A 27,970-nucleotide genomic window follows, 5' to 3' on the forward strand; every position below is an offset into this window, starting at 1 on the left:
AGGAGACAGATCACAAGTGAAGAAATCCTTCCCACTAAACCACCTCACAGCAGCATAAACACTGATTTAGAGAACAGATTTCATATTGGTATGAAAATAGCTTGTGTGAAACAGAAAACTCTTACCAGAAACAATGCCAATAACTAAGTCTCCTAATCAACAACTTTTGGAGAATATTCCAGAGGCCAAACTGGTTTCAGAGTCAGGACACGGTCTGTGCATCATCCAACAGTAACATGGAAAAGTGTTGCTGTGAAGAAAGCAGCAACAACAGAGACTGATGGCATTGTGCTCCCGAACAACTGAGTCATAACGCGGCAGCTGCAGGGCAGGAGACAACACACAGATGGAGTGTAATCTACTATCATCTGTCTAGAGTTGTATTTTCTTCTGAAAGATGGATATGAATTTTATCTTTGATTCTGGCAGTATTGTTACAGCCTGTTGTGCCAGTAACATCTCAATGAGACGAATACTAACCTCTTCTTGTCTCAAGATCTGTAGTGGCCGCAGCTCATGTTTTGTGAACCTTTTTTGCACTCATAAAAAGTAGGATTATCATCAGACTACAACCATAGAGAAAGCCTGAATTGTTAGCCACAAAACCTCCTGCTGGCTGCCAGCTTATGATAAGGTCCAGGCTTACTTCACCTATCACTTGCGTGTTACTAATTTTCATTACAGATGATGTAAGATTGAGTACAAACTTCTGTTTTCCAAAGTTTGCCTCTGTTGCCTAATTGTGAACTTGACATGATACGAGACTGGCTGCTTTGCTTCCCTTCATAGAGGAAGCACTAAAATATGCTGGTAAAGTTATTTATCAATTTTGGAGCTGGCTGAAAGCACAGGTAAATCAGATTCCCAAGACTGGAAGCTCGACCGCTTTACCTATAGGTGAACCTGAGATAGCTCCTGCCTGGCTGGGGGCTGCAGGGAAGAGGTGAGGGTGTCCATGGCATCTGCAGCCAGCAGCCTGTCCCTGCAGCTAGTCCTGGAGGGACTCCGGTCCTCAGGAGTAGGGTAAGAAAGCCCCAGAGAAAGAAAGAAGGGGCGGTCCTCTGGCTTTTTTTGTTCTGGTTGATTTTTTTATAACTGGATGATGAGTAGGGGCTCTGGAGCGAAGAGGAAGAGTTGCTTCTTGCCATGGATGTGGGAGAAGATGGGTACAAGGGGGTGAGGAAGTCTGTGGGCCCTAGAAAGAAAGGGATTTGAGCAGCCAAAGTGAGAGATCCTTGTCCTACCCCCAATCACCTGAAACCTTCCTGCAGTCCCAAAACTGACTCGAAACTCTGGTACTCCTTTCCAACCCCTTTGTAGACCCCAAAGCATCTACAAAGTGTTGAGTAACCTCTGATTAAGCACTGCCCGATGGCAGTAACTGTGCAATAGCTGGAGTCCACAGACCACGTCTTTTAGATCTGATGATGTACAGCTCTTGACACACTGTGTTATCCTTATAATGCTCTATTAGGTGGCTTCTTAATGTGCTTTGTGCACATGATCACTATTAACAATGTTATTTGGTGATCTAAAATTGTGAGAGCTTGACTTTCTCATTTTGGAAATAAAGTTCAGTTGTAAAACTCTGGATTTGGCTTAGCATTTCAGACTTTCCTAATGTCCAAGATTTTTCCTTGGATTCTTTTCAAGGACAGACTGGAATGTTGGAAGTATTTAACAAACTACACTATGATGATAAATGTCAGAAAATCAGTAATGTTAAGAGGTTTATGTTTTCATATAAAAAGGATAGATAATAGTTGAGGACTTAACCAGAAGCAGCTGAAGTTTTTTTGTATTGCAGGGAAAGTGGTTATTTCCCCTTTCCCTATTTTCTTCAGAGTAAGAAATAACTTTCACATTTTATTGATTTGAACTTGTACTTCCCTGTTCTAGTGAACATTGATAGGAACAATAGCTCTTGCAGCAGTTTCTGTCATTATATCCAATAACGGACATGGGTATTATCCACTGATTTCCTGTTTAACTGTTTCAGTTGTGTTATTTTGTGCCAGTTTAGTAACTACTTGTTTTGCTGTTGAGAGCAGGATCTGTATCATATTACCTATGAAGTGGTATAAAACATGCACCCTTGCTAAAGTTATTAGGTCAGTTTTCATTTCTTAGTGTTTCCTCTTATTCTTCTAAAAAGAAAAAAACCAAACACCTGACTTAGCTCTGTGACTAGGGAAGTATATAAAACAGGTGGATTTAGTGGCAATAAACTGCATGGAATTTTGACTCCATTATTTAGCAATCTCCCTCCAGATACAGATAGGAGGCATTTCTGAATGCTTTCTAATTTTGTTCTAATTTAATTAGGAAACTGAGGTTTTATTTGGGTTTCTTTCCAGATTATAGAAATTGCTGGAGTCACCACCTAGAAGCCTGAAGTTGCTTTGGTCAGCTGTCGTTGAACTGTCTGTGGAACAACGGAAACCATTCACATTTAGTGTGAAAAGCTGCTGCAATTTATTTTCACATTTTGGTAAGTCAAAAAAAAATCCCCTTTATGCATGACAAGGGTCAGCCCACAAGACAGATATTCATAAAATTATTAGCAAATAAAAAGTAGGTTTGGTAATGAAGGTAATATTGTTTCTTTCCAAACAGCTTATATTCTGTTGCCACAATTTTTGCAGGCAGGTGTACAATGTGGAAAAGAATACTATAAGCCGTTAAGTGAAACATTTCTGCTTAATGAGAAGCCGTCTGTCTGGATTTCACACTCCGTAATGGTATTTGAACAAGCACAATACCTGTATTCAGTTTCTAAAACAGGAAGCCAGAGCAGGAGGGCTAGTGCCTGGCAACAGCTGCCCTCTGCAAGAGGAGCTGTTCTCCTTGGGAGGATGTGGTGGAGGGTCCTCACACATCTCATCTGCTCTCTCAGCACTTCTCTGTATGCCCAACACTTTCTTTCTTCCTGTTAAGATGTTAACTTCCAAAACAGCTTAGTTTAATCATTCTTTCCCTATTTTTCATATGGATCTGAAGGAAATTCCCCTTAAATTAAAACTAAATGGAGCAATCCTACAATCAGATCTATGACTACACTTTATCCTCTCCCTGAGTCGAGCACAAAGAGATTGATGTGGGATTTCTGCAGTTTGTATTCGAGATTTCCCACCAAGAAAGGTGAATTACCAGATCACACACCACCTCAGACTTGTAAGCCATTTCCTGACTCTCATTGTCACTGTGAGAGAGGGATGCATCACCAAGTACTGACAGCATCATGGTGAACCACCGCTCACCCACAGCCCCAAGGACTCATGCTATGGCTGGAAATACGCGAGCACACGCAGTTACTAACAGCGCTGGCATCGCCGCCACCAGCCAGGCAGCTACCACAGCTCCGACGCTGCTGTGCCACTGTTTTGCCCGCCGGTCGCTGATGCCATCCATGCTGGCTCTGACTCAGCGGTGTGCAATGGGCAGAATGAGCGGACATCAGAGCCAGCATCAGACCCGTGGTTTCTGAGACAGAAGCACCACGCTGCACTGCCGCGGGGACCTGCACGTTCGCCGTCAGAGCGGGGCTCGGGGCTCGGCAGTACGCCCGCACGCGCCCCACAACCCAGTTACCCCCAGGTCTCTCCACCACTTCACCAGGCCGTCAGAAGGGAGCTTTCCCTGCCACAGCTGCCGCGCCCACCGAGCCAGGCCACCAGGCTGGAAACGTTATTTTAAAACCCTCTGAAATTAATATTTCACAATTGTTCCGTCTTTTTAATAAAAGTGCGAATGGCTCCTCAGCGGAGGGGAGAAAATCACCGGGTGCCACTGGAGGTCGCCAGGACGGGGCAGGCAGGAGAGGCTGGGGGAGAGGAGAGGGGCATGAGGAGAGGCGCCGGGGGGATGACAAGAAGAGGCCAAGGGACGAGGAGCGAGGGGCCAGGGGCATGACGAGGAGAGGGGCCACGGCGATCAGGAAGGCAGCCGAGGGCGAGGGGGACAGCGGCCGGGGAACCCCTGGAGCGGCGCTCCCCCCCCCGCGCCCCCGCTCGCCCCGCGGCAGGGAGGCAGGGGCCGGCGGCGCGGGGGCAGGGCCGCGGCGGGGGGCGGTAGCGGGCCGGGGCCGGGGCCGGCCGGGCGGGGCCGCCATTGCCGGGGCGTGGCGGTGGCGGGCGCGGTGGCTGCCGGGGCGCGCGGGACGGCGGCGGCGAGCGGAGGTGACCGGGCTGGGGAACCGGGCGGCGGCGCGCTGGGGCGGGGGCGGGAAGGGCCAGGGCCAGGGCCGCCCCCGCCGCGCCGGTGCCATCGCCTCTCCCTGGAAAATGTTCCACCCCCGCTGCAGCGCGGAGCTCCGGGCGGGAAACTCCCGCTGCCCACCTCTGCCCCAGCAGCGCGGTTTCTCCAGGAAATGCCCTTTCCCGCCCGGTGCCCCCACCGCTGCCGCCTGCCTCCAACCGCAGCGGCGGCCGGGCCAGGCCTCGCCTCGCTGGGCCTCCCCGGAGGCGTCTGGGCTGGGGGAGCGGGGTGCCGGGGAGAGCCCAGAGGGGCGAGTGGGAGCGCTCCGAGCAGCGCGCTTTCGCCCGTGGGAAACATCTCAAATGCACGGAGATGCACGCTTGAAATACACGTGTTGACCCTGGCTCGGTAGGGCCGGAGTTGCCCACCCTGCGGCAGGGGCTGCTCCCGCCTAGGCCTACCTGCCCGTGGGCCGGTCTACCCCTGCCCCTGGGCCTGGGCCTGGGCCTGCCCGCCCCTGCGCCTGCCCTGCCTGCGTGCCCCTGCCCCTGGGCCTGGGCCTGCCTGCAGCTGCAGTCAGGCAAGCCTCCTGCTTTTCTCTTGCCCCTCATACCAGGACAAGGATAATGCTGGGTGTCCCATACAAATTAGAACACGGCCCTGGGAGAAACTGGAGGTAGCAAAGCTTGCACAGTGTTGGGTGTTGCAGTACAATGGTGGATTTTTACAGGGAAGAAAATATTGGGGCCTCTGTTATGGTTGGGGCATTCTGAAAGCATGTGCATGGGTTTTGTGATGTGGAATAAAGGGTTATTTTTGGTCATTGTTGTTGATTTAATGATAAATAGTATGGCACCTCTCTTAACTTGCAGTTGATTAGCTTTTCAGTTTAAAAAAAGAGTTTTGCCTTCATATGTTCTTTACCTTGAGCCATAGCTGAAGAGCTTTAGCTGTGTTTTTAAAGATGTTCATAATATTTTGTGCATGTATAGATGTGTTGTCAGCTTTCACTGATATGCTGTGGGGTTTGCCTTCTAGATTTTTCACAAAACTTTATTTTACAGGATTTATAACATTTACGTTTCTGACTTTGGAAGAAAAGTTCTGCAGAAATGTCAAGGATTGAGAAAATGAGTATCCTTGGAGTGAGGAGTTTTGGGGTAGAGGATAAAGACAAACAGATTATCACTTTCTTTAATCCATTAACTATTTTGGTGGGACCAAATGGTGCAGGAAAAACGGTAAGATTTGCTGTATGTTTAGTTTTGGATTCTAAATAGTCTGAAAGGCCTCAGAGTGGGCGTAATGATCTCTACATCAAAGTATTAATAATAATGAAAAACCTTGCTGTTAGTTGACTAAGTATTGTGGTGTTTAGCATTGTTAGAGATCTGCTTTCACACCTGGATTTTGCAGAGCACTGATCGATATTTTTCATATGAAACTGATCCAGATCCTGATTAAAACAAATTCTGCAAAGTACCATATTCTCATGATACTAAAAAAAAAATAATTTTATATCTTGTTTCTCTTTCCTAGCATGTTTAACTCACTTGTAAATATTTTGGCTTTTACTAGTTTTGCCTGTAGGCCCTCTTGTTTACTCTAAATTGCCATTATAACTATATACTTTTTTTCTCGTTTCTTAGACTATCATTGAATGTCTTAAGTATATATCCACTGGAGATTTTCCTCCTGGCACCAAAGGAAACTCATTTGTTCATGATCCAAAGGTAACAGTCATACCAACTGTATTAACTGTGTGTTTACTCTAAAGTGAATAACTGCATTCAGGGTTATGATGAAAACAGGGATACTCAAATTCTAGGCAGACATGAGCTGACTATCGTTTCAGGAAAAACAGAGCACTGAGAGGGAGGTTAGAACATTACGCACAGCTGGGATGGTACCTATTCATTTGGACGTTGAGAAGAATTTCTCTTAATAATTTTTTTGTTTCTCCTAAAGGTTGCCAACGAAACAGATGTTAGAGCTCAGATTCGATTACAGTTTCGAGATATAAACGGAGAGCTCGTAGCTGTCCAGCGATCCATGGTCAGTACGCAGAAAGGCAAGAAAACAGAATTTAAAACACTGGAAGCTGTCATTACTAGAACAAGGTAAGTTGTCAGTTTTTTTTTTTTAACTTTGACATAAAGAGCGGTTTGGGTTTTGTATATTTTTATGTATAAGAGAAGACAAAACTTCATAATGTGTTCCTTGAAGTAGCTACCAGTGCTTTTAGACAAAAACTGTGTAGTTTCATCACTTTATCTACTAGTTGATTCAGAAATCCTACATTTGATAGCCACTACTTTTTGAAAACTACTTACATCTGTCAACTTGCATTTATTTGAAAATTGTATTAATAATGATACGGTTTGAAAGGAGCATTGTGTGGAGTATGTGGGCTTTACTCCCTTTAGCACCGTTTGCAGTTTCAGATCATTGTTGGCCCATGTTTAACTCCAATCTCCACTGTTTAAAAAGTGTATTGATTTCATTCAAGATTGTCTTTTCTCCCTGTGGTAGTTTTGCATAGTTTTAAAATGTGAAATAGTTTTGACTACAAATATTGACGGGGTTAAAGGCAGGTGTTGAAAATGGTAATTGTGTGCTTAAAAATTGTTACTTGTCAATATTTTGAATGGTACATTACAATGAGATTATACTGTTAAAAATGAAGTTTTACTAGAAAACTTTGGTGATTTTCTTTATCTGTGCTGCACAGGCATGGCGAGAAGGTCAGTCTGAGTTCCAAGTGTGCAGAAATTGATCGAGAGATGATCAGCGCCCTTGGTGTTTCCAAAGCAGTGATTAACAATGTCATTTTCTGCCACCAAGAAGAATCCAACTGGCCACTAAGTGAAGGGAAGGCCCTGAAACAAAAATTTGATGAGATCTTTTCAGCAACAAGGTTTTTCTCTTTACTATAAATAAATAAAAACTAAGTGACAGAATGTCTTCTCTAATAATGTAGGTGTGAATGACAAGGTCTAAGACATTGTTTCATACATCAGTATTGCTATATTGCCAATAGGATCTGAAATTTTGTCTTTTTTTAAAGGTATATTAAAGCACTTGAAACTCTCCGTCAAGTACGACTGAAACAAAGCTTTAAAGTAAAAGAGTGTCAGACAGTACTGAAATTCCTAAAACAGAATAAAGAAAAAGCACAGGACATCCAGGATCAGCTTAGCCATAGAGAGGCTCAACTGGCTGCTTCTAAGGAGAACGTAAAATCAATTGAGAGTCAACTTGATCCTCTAAAGGTAATTTGCATGGCGATTGCATTAAGACTTTAATACAAAACAATACATAAGTACTAAAGCTCACAGAAAAATGTCAAAGCTGAACAAATTTATTGATTATAAAGCCTCACACTTTTACGTTGTGTTATCTAATCCTTGGCTCTGAAGCAGAATCAAATGTACGTCAGCAAACCTGGCAGATGCTGGTCTAAATCTGTTGGAGGTTTAAGAACACAGTTTGTGAAATTCGTCTAGCAGTGTTCTTTTGTAGCTTAACTTAAAATCTCTCTCAAGTTTAGCTGATAACTAAAACTCTTATAAACGACAACTAAAACAAAAACTAAAACTTAAAACCACCTATTTTAAAAAAATATTTTGTAAAGGTGAAGGTTTTACACTTGGACTACTATATTGTATGGAACTATTGATTATGGGATTCATAAGCTGGTGAGATATTTTATTTACAACATTCTTTCCTTTGCAGACTTCACTGGCAGCAGTTGAACAGAATCTTATAAAAGCAATGAGGCTAGACAATGATGTGAAGGCCCTGGAGAGCAGGAGACGGCAGATGGAGAAAGATAATCAAGATTTGCAACAGAAGATGGAAAAGGTTGCCTTCTAAATTCCATGCTGCCATCCTTTCTGCTGAAGAATCAGGCTGTCTTTTGCTACCCCGTGAACTAAGTATATAATTCTGTTACGCATCAGGTGTTGGTGAAAAATATTATCAGAGCCCACATAGCTCTCATGATATTATCAGATATTGCAGATATGGCTGAATAAAGTTGTGTTAGTTTTATGTGTAATTTGGCTTAAATGGCTTTTTAACTTTTCCTTCCACCATAGATTAGCTTTTCAGGAAGACAAATGCTGACAAAAGTTTTCATCAAAGCGATAACTGCTGGTAACAATGCCCTGCAGTGTGCAACTTGAACGTACCTATCTCTCACAGTATGTTGATGATAGCCAGCACTTGTTTTGACCAGTATGGGATGTCCCCTGATGTTAATATTGTTCATCACCCAGGAGATTTTTTATTTTTTTATCTTAAAATAAGAAATAATTGTCAGTCTCCTCTTATGATTGTGCCAAGGCATTTAAGAGTTTTGACAAATGGAAGGAAATTCTTCAGTGGTGAAAATTCAGATTCATATGTTTTATCAGCCTACGAAAAATAGATTCTCCAGTTTTGCTTATAGCAGATTCAGTTTTTCTCAGTATACGTCTTGGTGTAGAAATCCTATGTGGGAGGTGTTTATCTCTTTTTTTCTTTAATTCTGTTATGGTAAATACTGTACTTTCTTTAAAACATTGATAATTGGCTTGTGAATTTAGTGAATACAGGATAAAGTTGGCTTTTTGTATTTGGTATACAGGTTTTTCAAGGAACAGATGAACAACTAAGGGATAGATACCAGAACCACCAGAGAGCAGTGAAGGAGAAGGAGAAGAGATTATCAGACTGTAAGCGTGAATTAGATAGAGCCACTAAAGAATGCCAGAGATTTAACAGTGAAAAATCAGAACTACTTATTGAACAAGGTATTTTAGACTTCTGTAACCTTGTATTTGTATTTTAGTGTAATTAAGATCTGAAATGAAACTACTGATAATAATTGGAGGGTTCTGAACTGGACAAAACTGAAATGTTTATTAGTTTGGGGTCAGCTGCACGCTATGGTATGAAAATCTCACAGGTGGGTGGGTTTTAGTGTTTTTCTGCTGGAGTTTCCAATGTGCGCTTGTTCTGAGCTGTAGTTACAACAGTACATTTGTTCTTAAATTGACCATTCTTTATAAAAATATTCCAAATAGATAACTTACGGTGGCATAGAACAGTGTCAGTCTAGCAGTTTACAACAGAGTTGTTTTCACTTGTCTGAGCATCTTTAGGTGATGACAATACCTGCTAGCCAGATGTGATTGTATAACTATGTTTTAATCGAGAGGAATGTGAAAGCTGAATGCTTGGCATTCCCAGAGTCAGGGCTGGGGACTAGTCAGAGGGCTTTAGGATAATACTCTTGCATACATTGTGTGTTCTCTTTTTGATGGACTATGGCTATTTCAGTAAAGCTGCAGTAGCTGAGGCACAGAATATATGCTTACATGAAGTATATGTGGACTTTATTTGTTCATAAGTAATATTTTTTTCATGTTTTAAGAGGCTTTATTTTAAATTATTGATTTATTTAATTAATACAAATTTAGTTACCTGCAGTCACAATCACTTAAGCTACACCTTATTTGTACTGTGGAGCTTTTTGTGGTGTTTAAAAATGCTTCGGTTTCAAACACCTTAAGAAAATAGTTACATCTTAAATGTATCTTATGCCTCAGTTTTTGAGCGTTTATGTCACGTTTTCTTACTGTGAAGGTCGTCTTCAACTGCAAGCAGATCGTCACCAAGAACACATCTCAACGAGGGATTCGTTAATTCAGTCTTTGGCAGCACAGCTGGAATTAGATGGTTTTGAGCGAGCACCTTTTAATGAAAGGCACATTACCAGTTTTCAGAGGTTGTTGAAGGAAAGACAGGAAAGAGATACAGAAGCTGCGAATCATTTGACGGTAAGAATGCTGGGTTTTTAGTAGTGTAGTTAGTTATTAGTGTATTATTGGTCCATATGTGTCTTCATGGTGCTGGGAGGAAGAAGAAGAATGTTGTTGGGGAAAAACTGAAGCCATGTGGGTTTTTTCTAGAATTTTTCACTATGGGTTGCCTAAATCTTTCCATGGAAATCAGTTTTGGAACTAAAAGTGGTCATGAAGTGATCTGAATTGCCAAATCTATTGGACAGGCAGTTATTCAAACAGGTTTTTCTTAGCAGCCCTCTTGTGCAGGTGGATCACTGACAAGCTAAAAAAACCTGAGGCAGAATTACAGACAACTGGTTTAAAAATAAGCAACTTTTTGTTGAAGTCATCTTCAAAAATGGAGTTGTTCTCATAGAACGCTGCTGGTATGATGCATGTGCATTTTCCTATGGAAATATTTCAGCAGAAAGTTTTTGACAAGTTTTAGTTACCTAAGTATTTCAATGTCTTGTATTACAGTGGTGAATATTTGCATGCTAGTGTGAAGAAGTGTTTTTAAATGTTTTTTTCCTATGAAAACAATGAGTATGTTGTTGCTGACTTCTTTCAGAGAGAATTTGTACGAAAAGAAGCAATGAAACAAAAACAGATAGATGAAATAAGAGACAAGAAAACTGGGTTAGAAAGAACTATTGACCTGAAATCAGACATTCAAAATAAGAAACAAATTGAGCTGAAGAATGTAAAATACGAATTGCAGCAGTTGGAGGCATTTTCAGACAGAATTGTGGAGTTGGATCAGGAGATTGTCAAGACAGTAAGTTAATATGATTGAAAAATGTGTAGAAATTTTAAGTAAAAACTTTGGGCTTTATCATTACAAAACCCCTGAACAAACCTCTTGATGTTTACTCCATCTGATGCGTTTTTACCTTTTTAATACCCTCTCCATGCTTTGTCTGTTTAGGTGGTGCACGCTTTTGGGCAGGGACTATTCACTGCTTTGTTTTTGTACAGTGCATGCATAGAATATACTGCTTCTGCTTGGTGAGTTATAAATAGGGTAATACCCACAGTTGGGGATGTCATAAGATTAGTCAGTCTTAAATTATTGGGCCAGAAGAATATGACCTGAAGTGCTACACTACCTACATTTTTCCAGATAACTTGTCTGTGAGTGAACTAGTTGGTTATAAGTGTTTGATCTGATGAAGTATTGTAAATTTACAAGCATTTTTTGTCCCAGTTGAACAGCTGGTTGTGCCTTTGTAGCCAAATATCTTATGTTTGTTAGTAGCGTGTGAATTCAGTGCTTGACAGCGTTTCTTCTAGCCTCACTAGGATAATTCCAAATTTAGTGTACAGTAAATGCTCAAATACAGAGAATCAAACTATATATGAGTGAGCTTCCTGAAGCTAAATCATGACGTTACAGCTTACAGTAAAAGCCTGAGGAACTTGGGGCAGTACTACATTGCAGAACGGTGCATCCAGTATCTGCTTGACTTCCCCCATGCCAACATCACAGCCTTTGTCCTTTTTCAGATATTCTTTACAAATCTTGTGTCATTCCTGTAACAGCTAATGATACTGATACTGGGCAGCTTAAGAGCTTTCTTTCATTTCCTTTAGTTAGAACTTTATTGATTAGTGTGATTATTTAAGTCTTCTGGGCTTTTGTTTAGGAACATGAGCTGGAGAAGGCTGAGAAGAACAACAATGTAGAAGCACTCAAACTGGAAGTACAAACTCTGCAAAATGAGAAAATAAACCTGGACAAAGCTCTTAGAAAGTTGGATCAAGAGATGGAACAGCTGAATCTACATACCACGACAATTACCCAAATGGACATGCTGAAGAAAGACAAAGTAATTTTTCTATCATCATCTCATAAGAGAGGGACATGAAAGATTTGTGTATTTTTCAGGTGTTTATCAACACTCATATGTAAAGCTTCTGCCTGATTTCACAGAAGCAATTAACTTCATGAATGTATTGAGCGACATAAATATGAAGATATGAAAAAATTAATTTAAATGCTTCATTTCCCCAGGCAGACAAAGAAGAGCAAATTAGAAAAGTAAAATCAAGACATTCTGAGGAACTGACATCACTTTTAGGATACTTTCCGAATAAAAAACAACTTGAAGACTGGCTTCATGGTAAAAATAGAAAGATTAATCAGACAAGGGATGATCTTGCTGACCTTAAGTAGGTATTAATTTAACTGACTATGTCTCCATAAGTATTTCTGCAATCATTAACGTAAATGTTGGAAAGTTTAATATGCTTAACATACTTGGTACTTTAATTCATTATTATTTACTTATAAAAATAAAAAGAAAAAAGCAAAGTCAAAGAAAGCATCCTGCAGAATTTGTGTAATGTATAGTTGATACAATTTGTGCTAGTTACTACAAATGTTATGATTTTATTATGTCAAAGGCAGCACTAAAAGCAGATCAAAACACTGTTCTGGAACATCCTTAGTTGTTTATATGTGCTGGAGTGGAAACTACTGGTCTTCTGACTTTCTTATAAGTCACAGAGTGGTTAAGAAACTGTATCACAAGTTCATTTACCTGTTCCTGATTTCATTTGATTATATCAAACAGTTTGTTTAGAAGAGTAGGTAACATCACCACACTATGTAGTGATACACATTAAACTTCCACAAAACAAAAAGTATCTAAGATTGAAGTATAAAAATACTTCATAATTCAAAAGTATGTACGGAACAGGGGTAGATGCTGCATTCTTTGCATAAGAGGTTTAATAATACCTGATAAGCAATAACTGCTGTAGGGGAGAAAAGTTTGTATTGTATTATTCTATGAAGTTTTGTATGGTTTTGTTTTTAGGAATTAGTTTCTTATCAGTAAACATTTAGAAAACAAACGAGAATTAAAATGAAACACACACATGAAACACTACACACACTGTAGATTCATAAAATGTTGATATTATGGATTTCCTGAAAAGTCATTAAAGAAGAACTGGTGAACAGCTCTGTAATACCAATTTGAAATTAACTTCCCATGTTTTTGTTTTTGCTTAAACAGTTTAAAATCTTTGGGGTTTTGTAATAAAAGAGTTTATGCATTGATGTTTCAGCAAACGACTGGCATCAGCAGAATATCATAAAACATATGTCAGTAACGAGCTGAGAAAAAAAGAAGCGCAGTTGTCTCTTCATGAAGCCAAACTTTTTGATGTTTGTGGAAGCCAAGATTTTGACAGTGATCTGAAGAAACTTCAGGATGAAATTGAAAAAAGTTCAAAACAGCGAGGTAAATTCATACATAGCTCTACTTTTTCCCCTGAAGCTTGTTTTAAATGTAAGCCACAGATACTGAGATCATCTGTTGCTTTTGCAGAGCAAACAGCAGGCATGGAAACTTGACTTAAGGGAGATTATTACTGAATCTTAGTATTCTTCAGCAAATTTTCCTTATCTTTATTACTATTTCTGTTTTACACTTAATCACAATCAGTTATTTGAATTCTTTCAGTTAATTCTCTTATTATGAGTAAATGAAATGTATGCTTTGGGTCACTGTGTATGTAGATCATGACCTTCTCAAAGCTAAGGAGATGTTTGCGTGTGTGGATCTGCCAGGTGTGAAGACAAGCACGAAGCCAGCCTTTTGGCATGAGCTTGGCCCATAGGGCCTACTACAGTCTGAAAGTAATTAATTTCTGCAGGAAGTCCACACTTCCACTGGTTCATTACAGAGGGATGAGTGTGGTTTAGTAAAACAAGACTCTTTAGAATAATTCAGGTTTACAAGGACTTGAGGAGGTGATGTAGGGCAACCTGTTGAAATCAGGGGCAGCGCTGAATTCAGACAGCGTCACTTACGGCCATTTCGGTTTCCTACCTTTGTGATTTTGTGGGTTATAGTTTTGTCTTTGTTTATGGTAAGTACATACCTAGTTTAGATCTGATTATAGAGTATTTATTCAACATAAAGTCTTTCTTTCTTTTTAAACCAGCTGTGCTTGCTGGAGCCACTGCAGTTTATTCGCAGTTCATTACACAACTGACAGAGGAGAACCAGTCATGTTGTCCAGTTTGTCAAAGAGTTTTTCAAACAGAGGCTGAACTGCAAGATGTAATTAGTGATCTACAGTCTAAGCTGCGTCTTGCTCCAGACAAACTGAAGTCAACAGAGTCTGAGCTTAAAAGAAAAGAGAAAAAACGTGATGAAATGATGAGTCTTAAACCACTTAGGTAAAATACTTCACAAACTATATTGTTGCAAGCTGTTTTCTTTCAAATGCTTGGGTTTTTACTGCTAAAAATTATGTAGACATCAAGGAGGCTTTATTTCAGGGCTAGTTAATTCATAAAAAAAATTTCATTATTAAGATATGTATTTTGCTAGCATTTGTTCTCTGCTCGTTTGGACTTTAATAATCAACTATTTTATATTTTTGGTATTTCTGGTCCTTTGAAGGCTCTCATGAGAGTGAGGCAGAAAACATGGTTATATACTTACTTTTCTACTGATTATTTACACTATACAAACATAGTTCCCCTCCTTGTTATTTATCATTGTAATTTAAAATGGACAGGCTGGTTTCATTGTTACTGGTTTTCATACAGTGTCATCATAAATATGTTTCTTAAAAATGCTGAAATGGAAGGTTGTACAGACAGAATGGGAACTGAACTTCTATTAAACACCCTTTAATAATACCTTGATTTGTATCTCCTTTAACAATACTTTTGTTGCTGGCAGTTTTGTACAAATTATAATGTTCCAGAAAGGCATCTCTGGATTTTATAGTGGATTGCCAATGCCATTTATGTTTCCTTGAGGTTCAGTCATGTTCAGTTCCATCGTTTGGGACTGCGTCTCTGTCCCTGGTGCTGATAATCCGTATTAGATTGGACTGGATTTATTCCTTTAGTTATTTAAAAAATCTTTTTATCTTGTGGATTTTATGGTTTGTGGTTGTTTTTTTTAACTTGGAGGGTAATACAAAGTGTAGGTAGTACTAACAAATTCAGGAAAAGTGCCTACAGTATTTTCCAGTTTCCAGGCTGAATTAGTCTGCATTTTTAAAGCTGTGAAAATTCTAGATAGGGTGTTTTGTTGCCTCCCTTTTCTCTTCCTGTTGCCTCCCTCCAAAACATAAATAAGTAACGCTAGCCCTAAAGGGTTTTTGTCAAGGGTCCTGTTTTTTTTTTTTTTCTTAGCAAATGAACAGCATTTGAAGTAAGGGTGGAGCATGCAGGTTTCCTGCCAGTAGGCAAAGAGGGTCTAGTCTCAAAAAATTTGCAGACCACTGTTCTGAGAGAGTTTGGAGAATATATATGTTTGAGGGTAGACCTTCCGTTCACAAGAGGGCACTCTTGTACAGTGGGTTTAGATCCAGTCTGAGCTCTTGCTGTAATTAAGTTAAAAACCAAAAGAGGTTTTGTTTGCTTCTTTGTTTCAACTCACCTATCTAAAATGAGAGCTGTATTATCTTAGCTAAATATAAAACAAGCTTAATCAAATGTAGGCAAGGTTAAGGGGATACTATTTCAGCTAAATTTAGTCTTCCACTATTAAATCATATCACCAATTTTGTAATCTCAGAAGTCGTAAGCTTATGCTACTGTTTTTAACAAAGGAAACTTAATGGATTTGTATTTTCTTTAAGGCAAACTGTAGTTGAACTCCAAGATAAGGACATACCAGACTTGAGGAACAAGATACAGAATGTACAGAGGGATTTAACAGGCCTGAAGGGTGAGATAGAAGAACAGGAATCGTTCTTGCAAAAAGCTTTGTCTGAGGAGGAAGGTGCCAAGGCACGTTTACAGGATATAACACTAATGGAAAGGTACCAGGTATGCTTTGGTAATTTCTTTTGATACATAAAATTATACTCACTCACTAGCATTTAAATATGTAATTATTCAATAATATAACAAAACTTTGAAGCCTAAAGACTTTTCAAGCAAGTAAAAAGACTTTAAAAGATGGCATTATGTAGGTGATCTTGGTACTAGAAAAACCCCTCTAAGTTTATGTAATGATTTTTTCTTTTGAGGACCACAGAGTCCCTTGAGTTCTAACTCAGTTCTGTGCTATAGTAACTGGGAAAAGAGGTCTAATCCAGAACTTGAGCATGATCACAAGTATAGCAAAGTGTTTTTTGGTCCTCATAGTCATTATAGTTCAGTGTATTCTCAGGATCTATGCTGTGTACTTTCTGAAATCTTGTCACATGTGCGTCCTTGTTCTGTGCCCTTCAAATATATGGTAAAGGGGAATGGATATCCTACACTTTTTATTAGACTGCTTTGAACAGTCTTCGTGCCTTTGTTACCAACACAAAATATTTGCTCTGCTGAGAACCACAAGATGGAACAGTTACGCAGAGAACCTGGGGCTGGGCAAAGGACTGAGTATTTCACGAGTGGGAGGTGGCAGCAGCTCCTGAGGCTCCAACAGTTCTGTTGTTGGAGGGGCAGATAGCACATGTAACTGTTCTGAGGTGGGCTGATGTCAAAAGCCCATCCATCCGTACTGACCGATTTCCTCTATCAATTAGGAATTCCAGCTTCTAGTAGCCTGTGGGCTGACATAACCTTATTGCTAGTGATGTGACATTGCTCCAACAGAGGAGGTAAATTTGAAGGTCTTGAGTCATGTGTGTCTCCAGCCCCAAGCTTGTTCTTGTGTGCTAAAGATAAAAACTACATTGTTAAACACTGATACAATAGTAATAGTACTTTTCCCTCATACTTTCAGACTGATATTAGGGATGTTGAACGAAAAATTGCTCAGCAGGAGGCTAAGCTGCTAGGGGTTGATTTAAGTCGAACTGTTCTACAAGTAAGCCAAGAAAAACAAGAGAAAAAACACTTGTGGGATACAGGTAGGTCATGCAAAACTGGTATTTCATTTTTGTATTGAAAAAAGTGTTCCAAACTTCCTACCATTAAAATTTTAGTTGACTAATTTTACTTTCTGACATAGCTGTATTCTAATAGTTTGTTGTTTTGGTGTTCTGGAGTCATACTAGCTTAATTTAGAGTTAAATTTTCATAAGGAAGACAATAAATGTTTTTAATAACAGATTGTTTCACTCCGTGTTTGCTTTCGTCTGCAGTTACTGGTAAAATTGAGTTAAATCAAAAACTCGAGCAAGACCAGCAAAATCAGATTCAGCAGCTAAAGAGTACAGTTAATGAGCTTAAAGCAGAGAAACTTCAGATTTCCAGCAGTATGCAGCGTCGTCAACAACTGGAGGAACAAACAGTGGAATTAACCACTGAGGTTCAGTCCTTATGCAGAGAGATTGAGGTAGGAAGTACTCCTAATTATTTAACCCTTAGCTTTGTTGTCCTGGGGAAAAATAAATAATATTGTATACTAGCAATTAAAATACATTTTTAAAAGTTTCTCCTGTGCTGCTATCTTTGCAAACTTCCAGAACTTTATTAACAGATATTATCACATCTTTTGTTTTTAACACATTCAAAAAAAGAAAGAAGTAACCACATGACTTTTTTACCACTTGAAAAATTATTGATCTTTAACAAACTGAGAAAATAAAAAGGACTTTCTCCAACTACTTTTCAGGAAGCAAAAGAACAAATACTGCCTTTGAATGCAACTTTAGAGACACTGCAGCAGGAGAAGGAAGATCTAGTCAATAAAAGGACTGCAAGTAATAAACAAACACAAGAGAAGGTTTGTTTGCTTTTGGCGTATCTCAGAGATAGGATTATGTGTTGTTTTTCAGGCATGGATGGAAGCTGTGGTAATGAGTTTGGTTTTAGGAAACAGCAGTGACTTTAGTGAATGCTTTGGATTGGTGGAGCTTTTAGTTATGTTCCTTTTCTTCCCTAAGTCAGGAGATTAACTCAATTGTAATTAACCTTTGGCAGTCATGTCAAAAAGCTTCTAGGGACACATGGCAATATTTAGTGACCAGTGATATTAAAAAGCCTTTCTAATAGATCCAAGAGGAATAGCAGGGATGACTGTAATCTGTCCTTGACAAAAGACAATGTCTTTTTTTCTCAGGTGAAGTGTCCCTCTTGTGTAAGCACGGATGAGTGACTTACCATTTGTTTTGGAAAACATTTTCATGGTAAAAAGGTGTATCTGGCTTTCAAAAGCAGAAGGCTTTATTAGTAAATTAAAGGGATTTATGATAAGGAATTGTACTTTTGACAGTAGTGTTGTCCAGTATCTAATCTTTGATACAGAGCATATCAGTTCTTGGACATAAGACTACATTTCATTTGAAATCTTCTTCTCCCTGCAGATAGATGTCATAAAAGAGAAAGCTAAAGACATAAACAAGTATGTGAAAGAAATTGAAAACTATATTCAACAAGGAAAAGACGATTATAAAAAGGTAACCTGAAAAACAGTCACTAAAATACTACTTCAGAAGTGCTTTCATGTTTAAGTCATATACTATTTTGTTTCTTTAGCAAAAGGAGTCTGAACTGCGTGAAGTAAATTCTCAGTTAACTGCCTGTGAGAAACAGAAAGAAAAGATAAGCAAAGAGATGGAAATGATCCGACAAGATATTGACACTCAAAAGGTAGATGTGTTGTTTAACAGTAAAGTATGTTTTGCATAGTTTAAATAATTTCTGATTTTGGTTTAAGTCTGCCTAGGTCCGTAGTGGTGCAAAGTTTGTCTCCTCCTGATTTCTTAATCAGTCGTTAATGAGAATAGCTGCTATACATGCATTAGGCTGGAAAAAGTCTTGACATTTGTGTATGAAAAAGTATAGATGCATTTTAAAAAACTTTTATCTCTAACTGTCATTTTGTGGTATTTCCAAAAGGGTTAAATCTGCTGGGACAGTAGCCAGCATTTTCAAAAGTGCCTTTGTGTGGAGAATACCTGCCTTCTGAAGTAAGGTACCAAACTGCAGGTACCAAAAGTTGCTAGTTACTCCAGTTTTTGTCGTGTACTTTAAATTTTGGGGTATATATTTCAAATACTGTTTACATTCTTTTTAGGAGAGATGTCTTTCCCTATTCTACCCCACCACTTACTGTCTGACTTGTAGAACTGAAATGGGGGACTTTGTTAAATCTCATCCTAAATTACTTGCCCCATTTGAAACCTTGATTAATATTCGCACATAGGATCGGTCTTGTGTTCACCTGTGACAATGAATACTGTTGGGCATTATTTCAGACTGGAATATGGAATAATAATTCTGATTTCTATTATACCCTATTTCTAGCACAAGGTAAGTTCTCACTGTGATAATACTCATTGTTGTCAATTACTTTAGCTTGCAGCATGTTTTAGAGTTGCGCAGAACTCATACTTTGTAATTGAGAATCAATATACTGAAGCATATACCTTCTTTCTTTCTGTGGAGATAGATACAGGAAAGGTGGCTAGAGGATAATCTTACTTTGAGGAAACGGAATGAAGAGCTCAAAGAAGTTGAAGACAATATAAAACAACTGGTGAAGGAGATGGGAGAAATGAAAGTCCCACAAATGAAAAAGTAAGCATCTTCAAAACAGAATGGCATGTTTTGCACAATAATGCACTGAATATCCAAATGTAATACTCGCTGTGCTTTAGTGTGTTTCCTGGCCCACTTTTCTCCGCATTCACATAGACTACTTCCTTCTTCAAACTCATGTTTGCATAGTCCAATCCTTTTTTTTTTAATGACTTCCACTGCTAAATCCACATTTAAAAAATAATGCATGTCTCTGGATAAGAATATTTGGTTTTCATTTTCAGTCTGCTCGCTTAGGTCTCAGCATCAAATTTTATATTTACTTGAATAGTTTAATATTAATTGCTTAGATAATAAACACTTTTGAAAAGGAGTTAAACCTATGCTGGTTCTTATGTGTGAACTATTTATTTAGCTTTCTAGAGGTTACCCAATTAATTAGTCTTATTTTGCTTAGTATCCCAATTTAATTCTACGGGTGAAATTATCAAGTTCGAATTCCATATAATTAACTTGCTTCTCCCAATCAGAATAGCGATTTGAATATGTTCTTAACAAACAAAGATATTTTTATTTCAGTAATGTCTTGATTGCAGTGATGGATTTTGGATTACTACAGTTTCAACTGTTACAGTCTTTATAGGTGCAATATAATGAGCTACTGTCTAACATAAACTCAAAACTAGAACCTTGATTAAAAAATTAAATCATTAATTATAAAAGACTTAATATTAAATCATTAAATACAAAAGACTTGTATATCAATTATGGTTTCACAGTGAACAAAAACATTTAGAGGAGAAAATAGAATCTCTGAAAAGAAACCATCATGTTGCGCTTGGCCGACAACGTGGATTTGAGGAAGAGATTGTTCGGTTTAAAAGGGAACTTCAAGAGTCTCAGTTCAAAGATGCAGAGGAAAAATACAGGGAGATGATGATTGATATGAGAACAACAGAGCTAGTGAACAAAGATCTGGACCTTTATTACAAGGCTCTTGATAAGTAAGTATTGTCATATGATGGTAATTCTTAAATGTTTTTGTCTTTACTGATAACCTGGATACAAAAGCAGCTTTCAGTTTCAGACTTTCAGAGGTAACTTAATATATTATAATATTATATATAGTAATATATATATTACTATATATAATATATATTATATAAATAGTAAATTGATATAATTCTTTGAGATATATAATCACTTCTCTTTATAAAATCCGGCATTTAAACATTAAGATAAGATAACAAGGTACAACTTTTAAAGTAAATTAATGAAAATAATGAAAATAACAAACTGCACAGGATTGGTAGGATGTAGGAAATTTTTAAGATAATGCATATAATGTACATACAGTTAATGCATTGGTCATAATAACTGGAGTTTAACTAAGTCTAGTGATCATTATAATTTTATTCTCAGTTCTCTGTAGGAGCTATTTTGAGTTATGGCTCTACATGTTTGCAATGCAACAATTCAAGTCGAGAGAGAGAACAGTGAGTGAACCCAACACATCACCTGTCTGTGCCTTCTGTGCTGAATTCTTGGTCTGAAGTAATCTTTTGATGGATTGCCTGTGGTTAGAGAAGTCCAGACAATAAACACATTCAGGTTTGGTTTTCATATGAAAACATGTGGAAGAACCAGTGGAGCCGCACGCTGTTCCTCTGTCCCTATGCCTCTGTAGCTTTTTTTTCCCACTTGGAGGCATTTTTAGGAAGCTTCTTTAAGTGTGTGTCCCAAAATTGCTGACAGTTTTCCTTTTTTCCTGTAATTTTGGTGGGTTTTGTTTTTGAGGGAAGTAGAGGAAAATATCACAGGATATGCAATGGATAATTGAGAGAATGTGTTTACTAAAGTCGGTTTCGCATGTTATCTCAAACACATAAACTCCACAGTAAGTTTATGAAAGGTGAAATCTGTGTTTAAAGTCCCTCATTATTAATTCCAGGTCTTTCTTGCATAGTCTCTCATACCACTTTCATTTCTATAGCAGTGTATTTTAGCATCTTCTGGTAGTATCTTAACATGAATAAGATATGCTACGTAGATTTCTTTTTCCCTCTGATCTTCTCCTCAGGTAAACAGTTGTGGGTTTGTTTAAGGATATTACAGTTTAGAGGTGGTTTTTTCCTCTTTTCCAGTGTGGGCGGTTTTGTGCTTATATTAGAGAAGGCAAGATCAAAAAGAACATGTCTTGTATTTGGTGGAAAGTGTAGTAAACTTCATGTTTGTTTCTGCTTCCTCTGGAAGGTTGTTTTCTAGTCTTGGCCTTACTGGCCAGAAATAGCATATCAAAATTCATAAACATGTACAAAGTAAAGATATGGCTCCCTAAAAAAACGAGTATGTTCAGTTATGATGATGGAGTTGCACAGAGCTATTGCAACTTGATGGACAATGGGGAAGAATCTTGGAATCAGTGGATACGTTTCAGGAAATACGAAACTGGTGCTCAGTGACAGAAAGATAAATTGATTAAGAACAGAAATAAGAGAAAGAGAAACATTTTGGCCACTGTATGAATTCCTAATACAGCCATGTCTTGAATACAACAAGGAATTTTGTTTGGTCTCCTGTATTAAGAAGGGTCTAGTAGTGCTGGAAAAAGGAGCACAGAAGAGCAATAATGTGTTGAGGGTACAGCATAACCATCGAGAAGAGAAACTGAACAGACGAGAACTTTTCAAGTTGAAAACACGATGTAGAGGAATCCCATTTTAAGCCATTTTAATGATAAAGTAAAATAAAATTAAACATAATATTAGAATGTAAGCTAAACAAAAATGTATTTTGTGAAGATCTAAATTGTTCAGAGCATGTGTAATTCTTCCCTTTCAGCTTAAATGGAAATGCACTCCAAGAATTTCCCTTGTAGAATTCAGAATCTTTTTGTATGGTATCAAATCATCTATTGTTTCTATTTAAGGCAAAACAGGAAATCAGTCTTGTAATTTCAAGAAAAATAGATAAGCATCACTTATTGGTAATCATCTGAAAAATCGGTGAGACGAAATGTTAACTCTAATGGCCGGAGATTGAAAGCTGTATCTGTAGCTGGGGAAACCAACATTTTGGGTGTTCTGTGCTATCAGTTCATCTTTATTGACTTAATATTTAGAGGTTTATGATAAATATTGATGAGGAATGCATTCTTGGGTTTAAGTAAGTAAATAGTTGAAGACGCTTTCTTCAGAGTTAACAAGTCCTAGTAGAGTTGATACTTCAGTATTCCCCAGGACTAAGTCCTGTAAAAGGGGAGGTAGGGAAAATAGATGTAGAAGTCCGTTTCAGAAGGATATTTTATTTCCACCATATTTTTTTGAAAGAGGACATTGGCATAAATTAGGCAAGCATTTTTTTCTTACAGAGTACTTTTTCTTTAAAAAGCCAAGTTAGAAATGTAGCATCCTGTCCTTTCTTGAATGCTTTCATAAGGAATCATCTATTATTGAACTAAAGTCACGTTCATACATTAACCAGGGAAATTAAATGGAAAATTATCAATGACATCCAATGATACTCTTGCTGCTGAAGGTAAAGGTAGCTCTAGTCATAATGATTGTCTGGGTAATTATATTTTTGATAAGAATTCTCTGCTCTGAGGGAACTTCACAGGCTCTCCTTCCTGACTGAGACCCAGTTAGTTCCATTGTTGGAGGACTGTGCCAGTGAGTAACACTGCTGTTGCTTTGGAAGACTTAAACATCAGGTTTGTCTTCTTGGTGTCAGTCTGAAAATACACCTCACACATAAATTAGAAATCTCCTTAAAAGTCAGGTGAAGTTGCTCTCTCTTGAGTGAACGCAAATCTTTTTGTCTGTTACTCTCCTACTTCTTGAGACTGAGCTGTTTGTGAGAGTAGAATCATTTACGCAATAGAGTGTGATTAGTCTTTAGATGCTTCTGCATTCAAAAAGAACTAGTGTTTATTATATTTTTAGTGCAAGTATTTAAGAAACAGGAAGGGAGCTGCAGCCTTCCTTAAAGTTCCTGTAGTCCATAGCAGTCCATGGTTGCATATAACAACTTCCATTTTTTGTTGTTCTTTAGAGCAATAATGACATTTCATAGCATGAAGATGGAAGAAATCAACAAAATAATTCGTGACCTTTGGCGAAACACCTACAAAGGACAAGGTATAAATATTGAAAATCCAGGATCTGAAAATAGTTTCCATTCTAAAGGCTACATTTGTTGTTCACCACTGTAATCTTTGTATTACATGTTATGTAGTAAGTTACAGAATAAATAGAGCTAATTTTCCCTTTTCCATGTTTTCCAAAGGTAGGGTTTCCTTGAAACAGGAACTGCACGAGTTCATTCTCTCAATTCTGGAAAAATTAATTTCAAAGTTGTATCTATTAGTGGGAGTTCTGAATAGAATTTTGCGGTTACTGCCTGTTGTACCTCTCAACTTCCACTTAACCCTGTGATATTTTTAAAGATTTTTGGTAATGTAAAAACTGTCTCCTTCCTGTTTTCAGATATTGAATATTTAGAAATCCGTTCTGATGCAGATGAGAATGTCTCAGCCTCTGATAAAAGAAGAAGTTACAATTATAGAGTGGTGATGATAAAGGGAGATACAGCACTGGATATGCGAGGAAGATGTAGTGCTGGGCAAAAGGTAATAACATTTTATGTTTAGTATGCAGTAATTAGGATTCTGAAAATGGACTTAGGTGAATGCAAGAGAGTAACACGTTCTGAAGTGACCCTGAAGAACAGGTGGCTCCAACTCTTAATTTACAATTCTGTACACCTCTCCTTCACTGTATCTGGGTTTTGCTGACAGTATGCAATATGATTCTGAATATCTGAACCCTATTTTGAGGTGCCAGAATCCATTGTTTCGATTGGGGGTGGTCAGAGTCCCTGTAGGAGAGAAGGGTTCAGCTTCCTTCTCTCCTACAGTTCAAATCCTCCTAGTCTGTCACTTGCTAGTTACCACAAAGGGTTCCCATAGCTTTAGCTCTGTTGACTTGCTCCCATATTATTTCCTTTCTGAGGACCGGCCCTTGGTTTTCGTTTCACAACTGTGTGTTTGTCACCAAATAATCATACCATGCCATACTTTCAGGCATTGCATTTCATTCTGTCCTATCTGTGTCAGCTATCAGTTCTGCAGTCTGGCCATTCAGCTGTCTCGGAACTTTAATAATGCCCACTGGCCAAGCAGCCTGATATCACACCTGCCTTGACAGTACCAATGATCAGAGATTCATCACAGTTAACCAACCACACCTCTTTCACATATTGGGGCTTGAAAGTTGTTGTTTCCACCTGTCTGTTATGTTATGATTGAGCATCTAAAACAGTCCTAAGCAAGAGAAAAGAACCAGTCTTGTTCATCTGCCTCCAAAATCACCGTCTGTACTTTTTTTCCCATACGTCAGCTCTTTAAAAGAACATATTACTTGTAGTCGTTTGACACTTGGCATATTGGTTATGCCACTCGGGCAACCAAAGCTAACTGCAGAATTACAGCAGGAAATGCTGCTTCTTCCTCAGATAAACCATTTCCACTGTAACAAGCCATCTTCCTAAAAGCAGAGATAGTAGAAAGGAACAAAAATGCAGACAGGGCTACTCTCATTTCTTCCCTGCTGGAACATTTTCTGCCCATCCTTTGTGCCCGCTGCACTGTTAGTAGAAGACCTGGAGAGCCGGTCTTAAGACACTTATGGCTGTCTATGCAAGGTGCCACTGACAGCCTAGCCCACACTGCGCCTGTGTGAGGGAGATCCGTCCTCCTTCTGCAGTCGGAGCTGGAGTTTTTCTTGTTCCCTTTCCTCTGCTGTACTGAAAGGGCTATATGATGGCAACAGATTTAGACCTCTTTGATGGTGAGGAAGAATTGCCATTACCTGAAGTAACAAACTGCCCACTTCCTTACCTGAAATCAAGGAATAGAACAAAATTCTACACAATATTTTTAAGTACATACAGCAAAAGAATCATGAAAGGATATTTCATGAGAAGATAAATACTGTATTGTTGCTTGAATATGAAAAATGCTGTTCATTTTTATGAACATGTTGCTTGAATATGAAATGCTGTTCAAATTAATTCCCACCTGAGTGTTGATGTGTACTTAGTTTTGAAAATTCCATACTAATTTTGGGGGAAATCCAACTCATCTAAAACTGCAGTATAGACAAAAAATGTGTCCTCTCCTAAAGTAGTCTAGGATGTTACGTTAGAGTCCTATGTAAATGAGAGTGAAACTTGTTCAGTTTCTTAGCTTATGTTCTGAGAATTCTTCTTTGATCATGAACTGTGATGCCAGCAGTTGTGATAATTGGAAAGTATTTTTGGCAGCGCAGTTTCCATCAAGTGTTCTGTAATTTTCACTGGTTCAGGAGATCTAATAATAATATGATTAGGCATGTTAATAAAAACCTAACATGTAAGGTGGTAAATCCTACTGTCTTCAGTTTCAGTAAGTAGTCAGGAGTGCAGTAACTCAAACTCAGTGATAAGCGTACCCATTTCCACCATCCCTGCTGCAGTAGGAGGGGCTGAAACAGAGTATAGAGGTAATGCAGATGGCAGTGTCATAGCATCTTTACCACAGATTGGAGTCCTTCCAAAATCTCCTGAATTTTAAGTATTTGACTTCTCTGATGTTTTTCCAGCAGTATTTTGTAGAATGGATCTTTCAATTCAAACTTGGTTTTAATGTAGTTTTTCAGTAATTATTTACTATCATTTGGAGAACTATCAGCACATGGTTATATAAACTTTACTTATGGTTTCTAATGGCTTTAAAATAGCATGTTACATGTAGTTCTTCTATAAACACTTTGAAGAGTGAGATTTTGATGGTGTGTTTTGGGGTTTTTTTTCCTTAGGTGCTTGCTTCTCTTATTATTCGTCTTGCTCTGGCAGAAACATTCTGTCTCAACTGTGGCATATTGGCACTAGATGAGCCTACTACCAATCTTGATCGAGAAAACATAGAGTCTCTTGCACATGCCCTGGTGGAGTAAGTGATCTTATGAAGCTTAAAGATTTATATTTTTCAAATGTTAAAATATAATTCCCTTCTGCTGACTATGATTAAGATGACATATCTTTGTTGGCATCTGCAAATATACATGCAAAGCAGTGGGTTTAGATTCCCTCTCCTTTATATGGAAAAGAAAAAAATACTTCTTAAATAATTTGAGGGGGTGTTATGTGGGTAAGAAGAGTTGCTAATCAGTATTAGATTGCTTGATGGTTCATGTCATTCGTTATCAATAGTTAAATATTTTTGTGCTATGTATTTACAAGTTCTCTAAAACTAGAATGCAATTTAGATAAACATACACAGAATAATATCTCTTTGTAGGATAATTAAAAGCCGCTCACACCAGCGTAACTTTCAGCTCCTGGTGATCACTCACGATGAAGATTTTGTGGAACTTCTGGGCCGTTCTGAATATGTGGAGTCATTCTACAGGATTAAGAAGAACATTGACCAGTGCTCTGAGATCATGAAATGCAGTGTCAGCTCCCTAGGCTCATACGTTCATTAGCATTTCAAGTAATTACATATTATAGACTGGCTTAGATAGAGGTCATATTAAGGCATCTGAAAGTAGAGATTCTTCGTATCATATAATGTCAAAGACTTGTAATGAATTTTAGCTAGAGTCTTAAACTATTAGATTTTTAAACTTCCTGTCTTTCTATATACTTCTGTGCCTGGGTTCAAATCACCATGAATTGGAATAATTTAATTAAATACAATGCACTTAACTTTCAAATACATTTGATGCTTTAAAAGTGAAAATAAAGTCATGATGTTCTTTGCATATGTGCTGTTGGGGAGTTCCAGATGCAGATTGTTTGGAACAGCTGCAGTCTGTCGATAGAATGGGGCTTGCGTTATGGCAAGTTCAGGTGCGTTTGTGTATCTCTAGTCAGGGTGTGTTTGTGGCCAGCCACCTAGTCTACACACAATTCACAAGCTTCAAAGAGAATTTTTACTGTTTTCTCTTCAAGGGAACATTACTCTGGCTGTTCAAAGACAGAATCTTCACAAAATATAACAGCTGTCTAGAATAAAGGAAAATCCCATCTCTAGCTAGATGAATGGGTGAATGGATGACAGAAGCATATTTTACCACATTGTCTTTGCTTAGTGTCATTTTGCTTACTGTCATTTCTTCTCTGCTGCTTCAAGATGATGACTTTTATGAGAGTTACATCATATATTGATTCTCTGTGAGATACAATCAAGTTCTGTGAAAATGCCACAAAAATGCCTTAGAGAGGTAATGTGTGTGGATGCTGAACCTCACCTGCACCACTTGGCGTTCTTCCTGAAGCTCTTTTCCTTGGTACAGCAATACCCGCCAGCCCAGCAGAACACAGGCCAAAGGGAACGGCTCAGAATGACAACAGAAAGCTGACAGGGATGGCACGCTTCAAAATGCAAAGCACCACACATGCATCACTTGTGATGAATGATCATCACAAGTCCTGAGATTTCAGGCCAGGGTTCCTCAGCAGCGTGCCTCACCACCTCAAGCCA

The 27,970-nt window shown here is 38.5% G+C and overlaps 1 protein-coding gene across 2 annotated transcripts; it reads left to right on the plus strand.

The window, feature by feature from the left end:
- Positions 1-4,079: 4,079 nt before the first annotated feature.
- On the plus strand, positions 4,080-27,248 carry RAD50 (RAD50 double strand break repair protein). 2 transcript variants are annotated; one of them, XM_080397765.1, is made up of 26 exons: positions 4,080-4,178; positions 5,262-5,438; positions 5,847-5,930; positions 6,166-6,317; positions 6,929-7,114; positions 7,265-7,469; positions 7,933-8,061; positions 8,828-8,993; positions 9,829-10,022; positions 10,600-10,806; positions 11,675-11,857; positions 12,043-12,200; positions 13,104-13,279; positions 13,986-14,223; positions 15,645-15,834; positions 16,742-16,868; positions 17,103-17,296; positions 17,576-17,686; positions 18,267-18,359; positions 18,439-18,552; positions 19,355-19,482; positions 20,223-20,447; positions 23,497-23,582; positions 23,931-24,073; positions 26,301-26,434; positions 26,783-27,248. In XM_080397765.1, the coding sequence occupies exons 2-26, from the start codon at positions 5,310-5,312 to the stop codon at positions 26,967-26,969; spliced, it is 3,939 nt and encodes a 1,312-aa protein (XP_080253891.1). In that variant the 5' UTR covers positions 4,080-4,178; positions 5,262-5,309; the 3' UTR covers positions 26,970-27,248. The 2 variants fall into 2 exon arrangements, with proteins under 2 accessions (XP_080253891.1, XP_080253892.1); XM_080397766.1 differs by lacking the exons at positions 23,497-23,582; positions 23,931-24,073; positions 26,301-26,434; positions 26,783-27,248 and adding an exon at positions 20,866-23,488.
- Positions 27,249-27,970: the final 722 nt, after the last annotated feature.

The sequence above is a fragment of the Falco punctatus genome (assembly GCF_963210335.1).
Source record: "Falco punctatus genome assembly, chromosome: 8".
Taxonomy (NCBI): domain Eukaryota; kingdom Metazoa; phylum Chordata; class Aves; order Falconiformes; family Falconidae; genus Falco; species Falco punctatus.

Excerpts from the sequence above, each read along its gene's own strand:
- RAD50 (XM_080397765.1), top strand. The coding sequence starts at position 5,310 with ATGTCAAGGATTGAGAAAATGAGTATCCTTGGAGTGAGGAGTTTTGGG. Across the intron at positions 17,297-17,575 it reads CCTTATGCAGAGAGATTGAG|GAAGCAAAAGAACAAATACT; the intron begins GTAGGAAGTACT and ends ACTACTTTTCAG. Across the intron at positions 18,553-19,354 it reads AAGATATTGACACTCAAAAG|ATACAGGAAAGGTGGCTAGA; the intron begins GTAGATGTGTTG and ends CTGTGGAGATAG.